The following is a 16735-nucleotide window of genomic DNA, read 5'->3' on the forward strand; positions in this document are numbered from 1 at the left end:
ATCTAAACTCAATTATGATGTTTAACTGTACAGTATAGATGTGTGGCCTAGATCAGCGACTTTCCTGTAGGTGGAGAACTTTATCACATCCCAAAGTGGAGATGGTGGTTTTCCGTAGTACACATGCACCTTCCCTCCTCTCCCAAATTCCTTTTTTTTTGTTTTTTGAGATGGACTCTTGCTCTTCTGCCCAGGCTGGAGGGCAGTGGCACGATCTTGGCTCACTGCAACCTCCACTACCTGGGTTCAAGCAATTCTCCTGCCTCAGCCTCCTGAGCGGCTGGGACTACAGGCGCATGCCACCATGCCTAGCTAATTTTTGCATTTTTTAGTAGAGATGGGGTTTCACCATATTGGCCAGGCCGGTCTCAAACTCCTGACCTCATGATCCACCCACCTTGGTCTCCCAAAGTCCTGGGATTACAGGCGTGAGCCACGGCACCTGGCCAAGAATTTCTTTTTTATTAAGATCCTGAGATGCAGGTACACCCATACAGGTGTGTCTGCAAATTATGGAATCTATGTCCTTTAGTGGATAGAATAAAATTCTCCTGGGTCTTTTACTTAATTAATACCAGGGGCATCTGATATTTTAAGTTACGTAATGAATATTCACTTGCTTTCATGTTAAATACCAGTGCCTAAGGACGTTATTGATTACAGCTGATGTTTGCTCACTGCTGCTGTTTCATTACCATGGAAATCAATACTTCAGGGACACTTTGGAGGACACTTTGTATAGGCTGCTATATGTCAAATTTCCATCATCATTGATGCTGATGCCGGGTGTTGCATTAGACAATTCATGTTGTGCAAGACTTGCATTTTTTTAAAGTTCCTGCTATGAACGATCAGTTTTAAACTTGTTTTCTAGTGTCTGTCTCATCACAGACACAATTAGTATGAAATATTCCAGCCAAAACTACAAAATGAGAGCAGCAGTGTACATGGGACACTAAAAAAATATACCCAAAGCCCTTTATGCAGGCAAACAGCCTACTGCGTATTGCATTTCCATAATCTTTTTCACATCCATGCAAGACTCATCAACTTGGATATTAAAAGGCGAGTTTTACAGGGACACAAAGCACCATCATGAATAAGAAATTACTTCTGACCATGGGGATTATGCTAATCAAATAGTCAATATTTTATCTTAAATCTTTGGAACCTTCATTCTGTACACATTTGGGGGAATTATCAAGTCTACTTGGTATTTATTTATCGTTGAGTGTGATGTGTGCTGTCTGCTCCTGTGGAATCCCATAGTTCTCACTCTCTGTGTGGTGTCTTGAGACAGGCATTTGAATCTCATCTAAGCAGTGATGACTGAGGCTCTAATTTGCTGCTTATCAGGACGACCTCCATTAGTTTTCCTTGTTCAAAGGCAGTTGGGTTTGAGCTTATGGAGTGTCATGCTTAGGCAGGTTCTTAGCCTGAGGATTTAACAAAACACTTTGCCTTTTAAGCTCAGATTGGAATTTTTTATCTTTATATCTCACTAGTAGACAAGTGAGAATACTGCAGCATTAAAAAAAAAAATCAGGTGCAATGTCAGCACAATTTACTGAGGAGTCTGAAAGAAGAACAAAGTTAGGTCATTTGCAAGGAGCTCCCCCCCAATACTTCCCCAGTGCCCCCTTCAGTCTATTTAGTACAGGGGTTTTCAAGTATTCTTTTAGTAGGTGAGTTAAGGGCCCATGATCCCCAATTTATAAATGAACATAGAAAATGCCGGTATGATATGGATGTGGGAAGGAATTTAAAGAATTACAAAAAAGTATGTACTGGTCAGACAAGCAGGACTGAATATGGACCGTGTGTGGCTGTTAAATGTCTTCTCTTTCCAGCTTAACTGACAATAATTACGTTGAACCATATAAAGTTGCCATTTTTGTACATAAAAAAGTGGCTGAATATAGGCGATTTCATATGGCTCAAAATACTATGAAGAAAATTCTTTGGGTACTGGCAGGTTATTTCGGACGTGGCTTGTTTTCCAAATTTCTTACCTTGCTCCTTTCTGCATCTCTGGAGACTTACTCTAAACTATTGGGTAAAGATTTATTCCCTGGCTCACTTTCCCATTTCCTCTGAGAATGTTCAGAGCTCACCACCATAGACCCCCACGTCTCTAAGATACTCCTCTGAAAAAGGCACAGTTTTTTCAGTATCCTCAAAAGGTACCCACTAATAGCCGTCACTCCAACTTCCAAAATTATGACCATTCTGGTCTCCTTAATAAGCTGCAACTCATAGTTGGCTGAAAAAGTAGACAATTCACAATACTAAGTCCATATTGCATAGAGTTAAGATATGTGGTACCCATACTTATCTCTGTGTGTTTGTGTACATAAGGGTTTCAGACTATGTTTGCCTTTAGGCAGAAAGATCACATGTATGAAAGACAAAGAATACATTTTTGTAATTCAGATAACTGGCATAAACACAACTTAGTTAAAGAAATGCAAGATGATTCCAAAGATGAATGAAAGCAGGATTATCTCACCCTTTGTACCAAATGTTGATTTGCACAAAATGGTTAAGGTTCAGTAAAACCATACAGAGGGAAGTGTCAGGAGGGTTAGAGCATGCAAATGGAGAGCGAGAGTGAGTGAGAACTTACCACGGCCTGGAACAATCAAGACCAAAAGAAGAAAAGAGTAAACATCTGCATTAAAAACTAGTTGGAAAGCAGTGTGATTCACTTCTAGCTTCTTTAGAGCCTGTATCTCGGATATTGATTGGTTGCAGAAATCATCTGGTAGGCATTTCTCTTTCCATGACCAGGGTATTAATGTAGATTTTACTTTCTCATTGGAAAGAATGCCTGAGGAATTGCAAGGTCATGTCTTGGTGACCCAAAAGCACACCTTTTTTTTTTTTTTTTTGAGACAGAGTCTTGCTCTGTCTCCCAAGCTGGAGTGCAGTGGTGCGATCTTGGCTCACTGCAACCTCCACCTCCCTGGTTCAAGCAGTTCCCCTGCCTCAGCCTCCCAGGTAGCTAGGATCACAGGCACACACCACCATGCCTGGCTAATTTTTGTATTTTTAGTAGAGACTGGGTTTTACCATGTTGGCCAGGCTGGTCTTGAACTCCTGATCTCAGACAATCGCCCGCTTCAGTCTCCCAAAGTGTTAGGATTTCAGGCGTGGGCCATCACGCCCGGCCCCAAAAGCACATCTTTTGTGCTGCTCCCATGCTGCTGAGTTAGCCTGTGGCCGTCTCCCTTGAAACTGTTTTTCTCTTTCAATTCCTCCACTCCCACATCCCCTTCCTGACTCATAGCGTTTTTTGCCATTTTTCTTGCTAATGTTTCACCAATGTCACAAATTGTATGTTTTCTTCATGGCTTCCAAAATGTCTCCAAAATACTATTTTTTCTTCTCTGTCTTCCTCTCCTGAAGGTTCCCACACTTCTTTCTCTCCCATCTATGTTCTCACTTCAGATAGTTCAGATTCTTTTCCATGGACCCCCCAAAATGTCTAAATTTGCTTTTTTCCCCCCTATAGATTGTATATGCAGATCCCCATTTTTCAGACCATTAGTTTCTCTGTCTCCACTATCCTGATGTTGCTGTGTCCTGAGAAAAATCCTGGTTGGATTAATTTGTTTATGATAAGTGGCTACTTGGTGATACTTTTCCTTTCCAGGTAAAAAGTATCTATCTTTATTAATTAAGAAGTTAGTTTTTAAGCTGCTTTTGGTGAGCAGAGGAAAGTATGTATTTTTCAAATGACTTCAGGGGGAGGTGACCTAGAGTGACCAGGCTGGAGTTGACTCCTTCAGCTGCCGCCTAAGAACAAGGAGCTGAGAAGAACAGGAAGCTATGTGCAAGAGCGCCTTACACGGATTGTGGGGAGAGGAAGTGTGAGGTCTGAGAGCCACTGCCACTCTGAAAATAAAAGCACGGGCTGTTTATCCACATGAGCAATGGTCTAAAATATGTCTGGTAAAATATAAGCCTTCCTGAAAAGAAAGCCTTCCCGAAAAGAAAATGAATGGTGCCTGGCTTTATCCCGTTGAAAATGCTGCTCAGAGACATTCATAATTAACATATAATATGCCCACTTTCAGGCCAGTACAGTGGCTAAGTAATATCTTCCATCTTCTTCATTGCTTATGCAGTAAACTGGGAAGGATAACTTTGAAAACTACATTGACTGCAATATAGCAAATGAAAGAACCAGCTGGTATTCTGTCTAGAAACAGTGGTAGTTTGAAAATATGAGAAAGGAAACTGCGTGATTTGAAAATCAAAGGTTTGATATGGTGGAGCCCCTAAGAATTCTCTTATTTCCTAGGATATTAGGAATATTATTTCTTAAAACATGTTCAATTTAATTTCACTTTAATATATGATGTAAACCTATAATTAGATATTTTTGGGTGAGCTGAAAAGAAGAGAGTGTTAAAAATAAGTGCCCTCTTTCTTCAAGAAGTTAGAAATCACTATTAACCCATGGATTTCTTTGCTCACTTGTTTCCAAACTTAGTTCATTCCTATGGGCAAACATATAGACCATGACATCAGAGAAATACTCAAGGATAGTCAGACACACTCACACCCCTCAATTCATTGGCACACACAGATGTCTTATAAAGAATGAAAGACAACATTCAACTTCTCAGCAGAATTCATGGGCCATGTTATTTCTGGTGAACTTACCTGCCCATAAAATGCCACACGATAATAGCGACCAAACAGCCGCTTCTCTGAATTCACCACCTCTGCCACTTTCAGGTATGACCGATGAATGTCGTAGTAGAGATCTGACAATTTCTGAAACCGTAAGTGGAAGAGTTTCATGAAGATGATGCTGATACAAATATAGGGAGTTTTTAATTTTGAAAACTGTAAGTAATTTCCCAATTCAACAGAGGATATTTTAACTAACTTCTAGGGGGCTGGAATACATACTTTGAAGTCTCGTTGTTTCTCAAAGACAGCAATGATGGGCTTGTTGACATCAGCAATGAGTTCGTATCGCTCAGACTTCCAGAGAAACTCCACACACATGTACAGCTGCTCCACCAGGATATTCTGCGATTTCCCCCAATAAAAATGAGATTTTACATGATTAACGTTGTGGCTCACGCCTGAAACTTGGTTTCAACACTGTTGCATTGTCAAGCTTTTTCCTCTGTTACTGGCATTTAAAACCTAGCAGGGGATAGTGGTGTCATCTTGGATGCTTGCCTATCTGCACTACCATTACCTAAATAGTGCCCCAAAAGTGCTAATTTAAGCCTTTGAAATGCCTTCAGATCTCTTTCTTCCCATTCCCACTGCTACTGACTTACGCACTCCCGGATCCCTGAGATGGTGTTGAGCGAATCTGTTTTCCCTCTCCAATCGCTGCTCTCCAGTAATCTTTCTTTGGAAAACATACATCTGATCATGCAATCTCCAGTGCCTTAAACCGATGTGGGAACTCGAGTATGTAAATTGTCCAAACTCTAGCATGGCATTCAAGAAGCTCCACAATCAGGAACCAACCCCCCTTTTGGTGACTCTTTTCAATGCTCCGTCCTTGACTTTGGACTTTGGTCACTGTATACCACTCCATTACTGGAATACTCTGACTCCATACTTTTGTCTGTGTTACAGCTGCACCTGTAAGAACCTTCTTCTCTTGATTCACACCTTCAAGTCCTATCAAGACTCAGCACACAAAATATGAAGAGCTTTTATTTACATTCCATTCATCACCGTTTCAACCACTTTTATGTAAAAACAAAGGTCCCCTTTTATTGCAATTGTAGATGATACCTTGATTTAGTCACTGGGCATCTGTTTTTGCCTGGCCATTCACCACCCTGTAGGTACTCTGTTTTTCTCAAGATTCTAAATTCTTTGAGAACAGGAATTATGCTTTATTTTTTTTCAGCCCTTACCTCAATTACTTTCCTATACTAGTGGTTTAATAAATTTTCAAATGAATAAAGTTATATAAGCTTTAAAGGAAATGTATAATATTGTTGGAATGTTTTCAACAATTTCTTTTAAGAAAAGGTTCTTAAACATTATTTTAAATAGTTAACATAAATATGTAACTATATTTACTCTGTTTGTTGGCAATATATGCTAAATTGATATAGAACCATATGTAAAATTGTACAAAATTCATCTGAAAATTTACTTTCTGTATATTTTTTCCATTTGTATAATACTAAGTCTTAAAAATTAGTTTATAAAATATTTTACTTACTTAATGAGAGGAGTTCTATTTAATTCATGATATTTATTGCTAAGTAATTCTCAGTAGAAAGTGTTTTTTTTTTTTTTTTTTGAGACAGAGTCTTGTTCTGTCATCCATGCTGGAGTGCAGTGGCATGATCTTGGCTCACTGCAACATCCACCTCCTGGATTCAAGCTATTCTCCTGCCTCAGCCTCCTGAGTAGCTGGGATTACAGGCTCCCACCACCATGCCAGGCTAATTTTTGTATTTTTAGTAGAGACAGGTTTTCACCATGTTGGCCAGGCTGGTCTTGAACTCCTGACCTCAGGTGATCTGCCCACCTCGGTCTCCCAAAGTGCTGAGATTACAGGCATGAGCCACCACACCCGGCCAGAAAGTTTCTTTTTTAATTAATGAAAAAATAACTCTGGTTATGCTCCATAACAGAAGGTTTTATGCAGAAACTAGTGAACTTTTATATCCAACTGCATTTATAAATAAACTTGCCAATGCTTTTAGAAAAGAAGCTATGATCAGTTCACGAAACTTATCACCTTTACCAAAAGACCGGAGATTTTTGTCTTATAGAAGAGCTGATAATATACATTTGAGCCCATCTTAGAGAAGTAAAACTTAGTTTAAATTTTCACTGAAATCTGTTATCTATTAATCTTGGCTTAATTTTAGCCTGCATTTCATTTTGTCTAATTAAGTTTCATTATAGAATAGCTTTAAGCTTGCTTCTCCCTTATTTAGCTTAATGCCACAAGCCAGTGCATCTCTTTAGTTACTGTACATGAGATAATTTTGGTCTAACCTCATTGTATGGTGTATCCTGCATTCCAGAATCCTCTTTCATCGCTCCTTCTTCCTTAATGTTTGGTGTAATGCTCAAAAAGGCTGGCCATCCCATAGAGAACATGCCTTGGGAGGACCAAGAATAAAATATTATTATTTGAGACAGATTTTGCTAGATCAGATAATGCCTTTCTTTGTGATGTTACCAACTGGTAGTATTATAAAGCTCACACAGTCAATAAGATGGTTAGATTATGACTATTGATACTCTCTGCCAGGCAAACAATATTCTTCTTTTTATAATTTTTGTATCATTTTCAGGTGACTTTTTAATAAAGAGATAGCATGGGATTATAAACAGAACATAAGATTTGTGGTAGATGTTGTAGTTCCAATCTTCTGGTTTAATTAATCTCTGAGACGGTGTCCCTCTTTTGTTAAACTGGGGACATTAATATCTACCTCAAAGGATGTTGAAAGGATTAAAAACATTAATATTTGAGAAAATACCTGGTACACTCAGCACGTTATAAAGAAAATGCTTGTATTTTGGTGGAGTGATGGATGCCTGTAATCCCAGCTACTTAGGAGGCTGAGGCAGGAGGATTGCTTGAGCCTAGGAATTTGAGGCTGAAGTGGGTTATCTCCCTGCTATTGCACTCCAGCCCGGGTGACACAGTAAGACCCTATCTCTCCCCCCACACCCCTCAAAAGACAAGAGAATGCCCAGCCATTACACTCCAGCCTGGGTGACAGAGTGAGACCCTATCTCTCCCCCTATGCCCCCCAGAAAGACAAGAGAATGCTTTTGTTTTTTTTTTAGACAGAGTTTTGCTCTTGTTACCCAGGCTGGAGTGCAATGGTGTGATCTCAGCTCACTGCAAACTCCGCCTCCTGGGTTCAAGCCATTCTCCTGCCTCAGCCTCCCAAGTAGCTGGAATTACAGGTGCCCGCCACCACACTCAGCTATTTTTTTGTATTTTTAGTGTAGACGGGGTTTCATCACGTTAGCCAGGCTGGTCTTGAACTCCTGATCTCAGGTGATCTGCCCAGCTCAGCCTCCCAAAGTGCTGGGATTACAGGCATGAGTCACCATGCCTGGCCAATACTTGCCATTTTCACTCTTTTACATTATGTAGAAACCTTCTCAAATTTTCTTAGTATCTTAGCCACCAAAATTTAAAAAGGCCTGCCTTTACAGATACATGTGAAAGCAGTTTATGATGGGTAACATTCCCAGAGGAGAGATCAGATTTCAGTGGTGGGGAATGTGAATGACTAGGACTAGCTGGATGGCATAGCAACCCCTGAGCTTTGGCTCTCACACAAGCTAACCAGGACTTGTGGGGCAGATTATTTAGCTTCTCTTGGTTTTCTCAGCTATAAACAGGGGGTGATAATAGCAACTAACTTACAGACTTACTGGCAGCTAATTGAGATATTGCTGGGACAGGGCTTAGTGTGGTGCCTTCTATGTAGTAAGCGCTTTTTAAGTTATAGCTAATACTTTTGCGGAATGATTTTGTTTTTAATAATCAGCTCATTGGTTATATAACTAAATGATCACCCCCAAAACATGCTAGAAATTATGAATATAATAGTTATTGCAATCTAATCCTTGCTTTTACGTTATTTTCTTTTTCTAATAATATTAAACATATATTAAACTATATGAGAGCTAATTGTAGGAGAAGTCACAACATCTTGCAGGATGATGATCACTTTGTTTTTTTTTTTTATTTTTATTTTTTCGAGATGGAGTCTCACTGTGTTGCCTGGCTGGAGTGCAGTGGCATGATCTTGGCTCACTGCAAACTCCGCCTCCTGGGTTCAAGCAATTCTCCTGCCTCAGCCTCCCCAGTAGCTGGGACTGCAGGTGCGCGCCACCATGCCTGGCTAAGTTTAGTATTTTTAGTAGAGACAGGGTTTCATCATATTGGCCAGGATGGTCTCAATCTCTTGACCTTGTGATCCACCTGCCTTGGCTTCCCAAAGTGCTGGGATTACAGGTGTGAGCCACTGCGCCCGACCAATGATCACTTACAAGTACAACTGAAGCAGCTGTACTTTCTGGGCTCACCCATATTCACCTATATGCATACCATGGTGCACACTGTAGGGAAGGGATAGTTTACTCCTTTGATTCAAATATATCAAATTAGTAAGGTATATGAAGGGCTTCAAATATGTGTCAATGACATTCACATATATGCTGATGGTCTATGCTAATCAGAATATGCTAATGCATCATAGCACATATCATCAGCTTATGTATCATCAGATATATGTTAATGTATTATAGATGGTCACCTTCCCAAGTTTAAAGTTTAATAAACAAAGATATCCTTTTCTTGATGGGCACATTATATTCTCATAACACCTTAGGTCTAACACTGGGCATTTAAAGCATTTTGAATATTAAAGATTCACACAATTTTTTAGGAGATAAGTTTCCACAGGATCTCAAACTAATACCTGCTTTTATCAGTTTTCTTCAATTTCCTTCTTAGAATTTGAAACAGTCTTTATGGAACATTATGGCAGCTGGTTATGATAAGCAATAGATGTGGAAGGACATGTTAAATAAGGCAATGATGTTTTTTGACAACTTGTATATAAAAATCAGGCTAAATGGGAAGTGGGACACTAAGCAAGAAGATTCCTGAATTTTAGGGTGGACATGAGCCATGGTCCCATATCCGGCTTCTTCTTCAAGGTCCTCAAACAAGTAGCCTCACTGTCCCTCAGTTCGCTTTGGTCATTTGGTTCAAATGTCTTATATGCAAAATCTGCTGAGATCTTTCAGAAAACATACAAATATTTAAATGAATAAAGGATGAATTATGTTTCTGAAATATAGCAAGTAAAGTCCATTTATATTTAAAGTATTTTGACTTTTCACATCTAAAAATGTATTTCTGTTGTTTGTACACTGACTTTTCCACTGCATTTGGAAGTTAAACCAGTGTTATCAAATAGACTACAGTTCATAAAATTTGGGTTTGAACAAATTTTTGCAAGAGCTGTAGATTAACTGTGTTAACTATATCCCCCATTTTTTTTGTGCAAAGAGTAACTCTTTAGTCATCGTTATAATTTCAAAAAATCAGACATTAACAATGGAATATTTCTAAAGGAAATCTGTACCATATACCATATGTTATAAATTGTCAGTTTATACTCTTGAAAAATGAAATGGAACATGCTTATTAGAAAGCCTCACGTATACATTATATGTATAAGTATATGTCTCCATTTTTCTTTTCTTTTCTTTTCGTTTTTTTTGAGATGGAGCCTCACTCTGTTGCCCAGGCTGGTGTACAGTGGTGTGATCTTGGCTCACTGCAACCTCCGCCTCCTGGATTCAAGCAATTCTCCTGCTTCAGTCTCCCAAGTAGCTGGGATTACAGGTGCCTGCCACCTTGCCCAGATAATTTTTGTATTTTTAGTAGAGACCAGGTTTCATCATGTTTGCCAGGCTGGTCTCAAACTCCTGACCTCAAGTGATCCGCCCACCTTGGCCTCCCAAGTGGTAGATTTACAGGCATGAGCCATCATGCCTGGCCCTATTTTTTATTTGAAATAAACACTTCTGTTACATTTAAAAATAAAAATAGTTTCCTCTTGCAATTTCAAACAATTTATTAATTTCAGAATAAAATCCCTATGGCAGACTGGCATGCAGATTGGTAGCTAAATTAAATATGGCCATAACTCATACACTTGAATGTTGGAGAACACACAGTTCTATTTGCTGACAACTTTTCAGTTATTTAAATTTCATAAATTTTGGATGGGATTTCTGAATGGCAGGAGTTTAAGTTTTTGGCAGAGTAAGTTGTGCAGATCTGAGATAGTTTTTGCTTCTAAGAATCTATTTAAGAAGGTTTCACTGAACTAGAATTTATTCAGCAGGTTGATTTCCTCTGCATTGGGGTAAATGAGCAGTTAGGTCACTCACTTCCTCCACTGGGAGTTGTTAGTAATGAGTTGCTATCACAGGGGTGGGTATCCTCCGGGAGCAGGGATGCTGTGCAAATCTTTTCCATTTTCCAGTAACCTATGGTAGTGCAAGATGAGGTTAGGACATTGCTACATGTTTATGTTAATACAAGCTTTTGAGACTACAAATCGTTAGCCAATGCATTCTAGTTTTGAACTAAGAAGCTGACCATCCAGTTAGCCTTTGCTGTACATGGAATAAACACATCAATGACATGATAGACTGAAAATGTTAAAAGTACAGCATAATTATAAGTATCTGTGAAAGCAATTATTACTTAATTAAACATAACAGATTAATGAAATGTAAAATCAACACGTTATTTCTATTAGGCTTCCATGTGTTGATGTCTGGGCTTTTTGCCTTCCTCACATGGTCATCTTACCCTTTCTTTTCAGATATTCTGCAATGAGAGCAGCAATATGGATGTAACACATGGCAGCCTGTAATGAGAAAGAAAATAAAGAGGCTCAGGGGATGGAGTTTAATATAATGAGTGTTAATCTTCCAAGGTGAGCCAGTAGTCCATATCAGAATATGTTATGAAGAAGAATCTTTTGTAATCATGGAATTGAAAGCAAGAATCAATTGTATTTCCAAAAAGTTCGCTGTCAAGAATAAGATGAGTATTTGGGTTTTTGTTTGTTTGTTTGTTCTTGATTAGTTTGGAGCTGGGTGAAGGAGCTGGCCTGAAGAATTTTCCCATAGAATTATCCTCCTTCCTTTATGTCTAAGCCTAGATTTAAAAAAAATTATAGGTCTTCTTTTAGAATTAAAACTATAACTCTATATCTAGATAGAAATTGGAAATAAAAATAATCTGCTTTCTAAATAACTTTTATTTTTACCTCCAGGTATAGCCCTCTGAATTTGTGTTGCCTTTAAAATGGTCACCTCACAGGTGTGACCTAATGTAACACCTGTGCTCCCCACAAACCAGATTGTATGGGTGATGTTACAGTTTACTCTAATATCTCTTATGAAGCACTGAACATTGCTGAACACATATTACAACTTGACTTGCTGAAGATTCCAAATGACTTCAGCTTTGTCCTTTTCAGGTTTCATGGACGAATGTCATCATTTTCAGAGCAGCCCAAGGGCTTCTCAGTCTTGTCCTCACTAAACTGCTGCCAAGCCAGCCTTCTGGTTTCCACTCCAGAGTCACTGATTACCACATGTGTTTAGAAGAACTCTGGAGTTGAGGACTATCCTAGACAAATTAATCTCTTTCCCAAAGAAACACAGTTCTGGAGTGGAATAGAACTTCCCATTTGGTACTCAGAAGCCCTTGGGTGCTGTGAATTGCTGCATATGATCCACCCAGTATTGAAACTGACATAAAAAGTTAAGTGTTAATGTATAATCTTCGCACAGTGGACTCTCCTAACACGGCACTAAGCATCATTAATTTTTCCATGGCCAGTTCAGACTAGCTGCAAATGAGGACAGATTCCCCATGCTGATTTACTCACTATGGTGGCAAGCTTCTCCATTCTACTCTAGTTGCAGAGAAGAAGTTTTAAAACACAGAACATTAATTTAATGACTCAGTTTTCAGACACTCTTACCACACTTCTCCTTAGCCTCAGGTTTTTAGCATTCAGTGCTGCATTACAATTTATACCCCTGCAGTCACCCCCACTGACTCTGGCCTTTATTTGACGTCAATTACTTAAAGCCAGGTATCCTTGAATGATATATGCAAGTTTATTGCATATAACATATAATTAAGTGAAGTCTAGATTAGTGGAAAAACATGGCATCTTTTTCTAGTCCATGCTGTAAATGAAGATCCAATTTTCCTGATAAAGAGGATAATACTGATGGTGAATGACTGAGCCTTTGCTAATCACCTCAGATAAGTCTCCATTTCTGGCATGAATCTTGGCCATACTTTCCAGCCAGGTCCTCCGTAGTTCGGGAGTGCTTGCGTAAGAGTTTGCCAGGCTGTACTGGAGATCCACCAGCATCTCAGGATCCTTCTCATGCTCCTTCATCTGAGCTGTGGCCATCAAAACAGTCCTTATACGCTTAGTCAGGTCTTTCACCTCTGCTGGGAAATTGCTGTTCTTTGGAAAAGAGAGAGCCTGGGTCATTATCTGTTTAGAATCTGTAAATTAACTGACTTCAAGTTATGCTATTAATTGTGGTTAGGCATCACAATTTGGCAAGAGCCATATATAGTATAAATGTGTGCACTGTATATATGTGCATTCTATGTTTTAAGATTGTGGATATACACATTTGAAGATTACAAATTTCAGGAGGCTCTATTCTTTTGTCTTCAAGCACAGCTTCTGGTAAAACATCCTGATTTCTTTGAGATATTCCCCTTCCTGGCTCTAGTTTATGTGATTTGAACAGGTCTGACTTTGCTCCTAGGGATCATGAGTGGCACGTAACACTGGCCTGACCAATTCTATTGTTTGATCCTCTAGGCTACAGTGATTGGTTTAGGGATAAGCATATGATTTAATCTTGATCAAAGAGATTCAGTTATGGGACTTAATTTGGAACTATCAAACAAGATGATTTTCTACTAAGATACTACCGTGGTACTTAAAATTTCTGAGAACATGCCTGGGGGCATAGCCTGTCAATAGCAATTCAAATAATAAACTTGATAGTTTACTTTGAGGAGTGCTCAAAGCTCAACGTCTCAATAAATGAAATAAACAATTAATTTTTTTTTTCTTAGAAACAAGGTCTTGCTCTGTTACCCAGGCTGGAGTGCAGTGGTGCCATCATAGCCCACTGCAGCCTCAAACCCAAACTCTTGGCCTCAAGTGATCATCCTGCCTTGGCTTCTCAAAGTGTTGAGATTATAGGCATAAACCACTGTACCTGGTCTATTTTTATAATTCTGATATCTCACAAAAAGAATCCACTTCAGCTTTAAATTTTTTTTTTTTTTTGTAAAAGCCCACCAAGTTTTTCTTACTTTCATTTGCTTGTCTCCATTGGCAAAATTATTGGTAATTGCAAGCGAATGTTGAAACCGAGAGCCTCCAATCCCAGCATCGGCTATTAGCTGGCTCACAGCTTTGATGAGCTGGAAGAGAAAAAAATGAACTCTCAAAAATAAGATCAGAAATAGTATTCTTAAAGACATCCACTGGGCTGGGTAAATGTATTATTAGTTTCTCCCTGTAGGTCCAGTGAGAGAAGTGTTTATGCATTAAATCTCCAGAAGGTATTATTAAATCTAGGGTGTTTCCTATAATCTTAAACCCCTAAGAGAGGCTGCAGGAATCTTGGAGTCTTGGGACGCCTAGAAGAAAAAAAATTCAGTTTGGAATTTGGTGGGGTTTGGCCTGCTAGAGCAAGCCACGGGTTCCTGAGTTGCTTATTCCATGTGATTCTATCTCCTAGCAGAAGAAAGAACAGTACAAGTGGAGATAGGGCTCTGCTGATTTCTGCCCAGCTGCGCTTCTCCTATTAGAACTGAGTGCGACAGAGTCTTTAAGGAGGACTCTGGTGCAGGAGTTAGTGATGGGTTGCCCTGAGGACAGATGCTGTAAGCACTGCTGAAACAGATCAGTGGTTTTAACAACAGCATTAATGAACATTGGCAGCACTTACTTGTAAGTGGGACCGGACAATTGACTTCTGCTTGTTAAATTCAAAATTCTTCCTCATGAAAAAGTACAGAAGGGCTGAAGCTTCTGTCTGAGTTGACCGTGACCTGTGGTTACAGCATTTTAGGACTTCGTAGCAGAATGATCCACAGAGGTCAGCAGGCCCTTGAAAGAATGCTGAAGGAAACTGCAGAAATGGAAGAGAGGGTGAAGGGAGCAACATGCCTTCATTTTGCTCTGTTCATTCTCATTATTTTAAAATTCCCTAGAACAAAATCCCTCTTCTGTTTGGTTTCAAGCTAGTCTTCTTTTTTTTTCATTTGCAAGTGAGGAGGCTATAAGTTATTAAGGTCTATGCCTAGTATTTGTCTTTTTTTTCCTGGATATAATTATTCTCCACATTGCAAGTATCGCTTGTATCAGTAACTGATGACAATCTAAAATAACGGAGTGAGAGCTTTGAAGTGACCTCAATTCACCTGATATTGTTAAAATCACAGGTGTTATTTACAAGCATCCTCAAAGGTGGTGGCTGTATCCACTTTAATGTGGAATCTTTAACTTGACATAGATGAATATGCTGGTTCAAGGTGTGCGTTTTACCTAACTTGATGACACAAACACCGCTAACTTAAAGAATTGGTCACCAGATGCTAATACTTTCTGGTATCTGAGCAGACAAATTGTCAAGGCTGTGCACTCATTTTGAGACCAGGAATCAATGTCTAATAAAACCCAAATTGAAGAAAACAATCCTTCTTCTCTCCCTCCTAAGAGATGCAAGGATTCCTATGGGTTTACTGTCATCCTACCTAAGCTTCATTGAAACCTGGAAGATCCTTACCTTGCATACAAACAGTCTCAAGGAGGCAAACACATGCTTCAGTGCTGTGGCTGACTGATTGACTTGGAAAAAGAGCATGTAGGTGTCAAAGACCCTTTTCATCAACGAATTTTGACAGTCAGACTGTTGGAGTTGTCTCTGGAAATTCAATGCAGATGTTACTCAGGATAAGTGAAAGAACATTTACATTCTATCAAAAATGTTTATTGTGAACCTATCATGTGGTAAGGCACAACTCTGAGTGCTGGAAATAAAAGACTGAATAAGGAGACACCGTTCATGTTTACTGTGAAACTTACATAGCAGTGACTGAAAAAAACATGACAGATTGAAATAGACTAGGATGATGTAATTGCAAGTAGTTGCTTTGGCAGTTAGGATTACTTCTATAGTCAGCAAAGACCTCTCTAATGGATAAATTGGCACGTGAGCTCAAGGGGCCTGTCCTGGAGAGATCTGGGAGGATTGTCCCATGGGGGAGAAATAACTGTTATACAAGGGCCTTGATTTGGAGAGGAGCTTGTGAGTTCAGGGTTGAGAAGAAAAGCAGAATAGCTGGTGCAGTGGTGAGTGGGGTGGGGTCAGGGGAGAAATGGGAGATGAGGTCACACGTTCTCAAAGGCACTAGTGAAGTCCTTAAAATGTGTTAGATTTGAGTGACATTTTCATGGCCCAATAAAGATCAATATAGTTATTGCTTTCTCTATCACCATGCTGACATTTCACCTGAAAGTAGGGCTTTCTTGGCATAATTATGCTGTTCGGTGTAGACTTTATTCGAAGAATTCACATTTTCCTGGCTCAGTCATTTTATTTTCTTTTTTTTTGAGAGGTCTCACTCTGTCACCTAAGCTGGAGTGTAGTGGCACAATCATAGCTAATTGCAACCTCCACTTCCTGGGCTCCAGTGATCCCCCGACTTCAGCCTTCTGAATAGCTGGGACTACAGGCATGTGCCACCACAGTTGACTAATTTTTCAATTGTTTACAAAGACAAAGTTTCACTATATTGCCGAGGCTGGTCTGGGACTCCCGGGCTCAAGAGATCCTCCCGCCTTGGCCTCCCAAAGTGCTGGAATCACAGGCATGAGCCACCACAACTGGCCCTGGCTCAGTCCTTAATGTGCTAGCCTAGGTGTTTTTGTTTTCATCATTTACATTTCCTAAAATTTTATATAAATGAAATAATATACACTGAATGATATTGTATATGATCTGTTTAAATTTGGTTTCTTGGGTTTCACCCAAGTTATAGCATGTATCAGTAGTTTATTTCTCTTAACTGCTGAGTAGTATTCTATTGTATGGATAAACCACAGATTTT

The 16735-nt window shown here is 39.3% G+C and overlaps 1 protein-coding gene across 19 annotated transcripts in view; it reads right to left on the reverse strand.

The window, feature by feature from the left end:
• DOCK10 (dedicator of cytokinesis 10) overlaps nucleotides 1-16735 on the reverse strand; it is a 280570-nt gene that overhangs the window by 16690 nt on the left and 247145 nt on the right. For 10 of the 19 annotated variants that reach the window (XM_035306599.3, XM_035306598.3, XM_035306596.3 and 7 more), the window contains exons 42-50: nucleotides 15412-15549; nucleotides 14572-14754; nucleotides 13931-14041; nucleotides 12843-13058; nucleotides 11372-11429; nucleotides 10945-11043; nucleotides 7003-7109; nucleotides 4924-5046; nucleotides 4672-4785 (exon numbers count right to left, since the gene is read on the reverse strand). In XM_035306599.3, the coding sequence (XP_035162490.2) occupies nucleotides 4672-4785; nucleotides 4924-5046; nucleotides 7003-7109; nucleotides 10945-11043; nucleotides 11372-11429; nucleotides 12843-13058; nucleotides 13931-14041; nucleotides 14572-14754; nucleotides 15412-15549 (1149 nt within the window). Of the gene's footprint in view, nucleotides 1-151; nucleotides 2633-4671; nucleotides 4786-4923; nucleotides 5047-7002; nucleotides 7110-10944; nucleotides 11044-11371; nucleotides 11430-12842; nucleotides 13059-13930; nucleotides 14042-14571; nucleotides 14755-15411; nucleotides 15550-16735 lie in introns of those variants that run through there. The other 9 variants (XM_078328693.1, XM_054257992.2, XM_078328692.1 and 6 more) reach the window with 3 other exon arrangements.

The sequence above is a fragment of the Callithrix jacchus genome, chromosome 6 (genome assembly GCF_049354715.1).
Source record: "Callithrix jacchus isolate 240 chromosome 6, calJac240_pri, whole genome shotgun sequence".
In the NCBI taxonomy this organism is placed as follows: domain Eukaryota; kingdom Metazoa; phylum Chordata; class Mammalia; order Primates; family Cebidae; genus Callithrix; species Callithrix jacchus.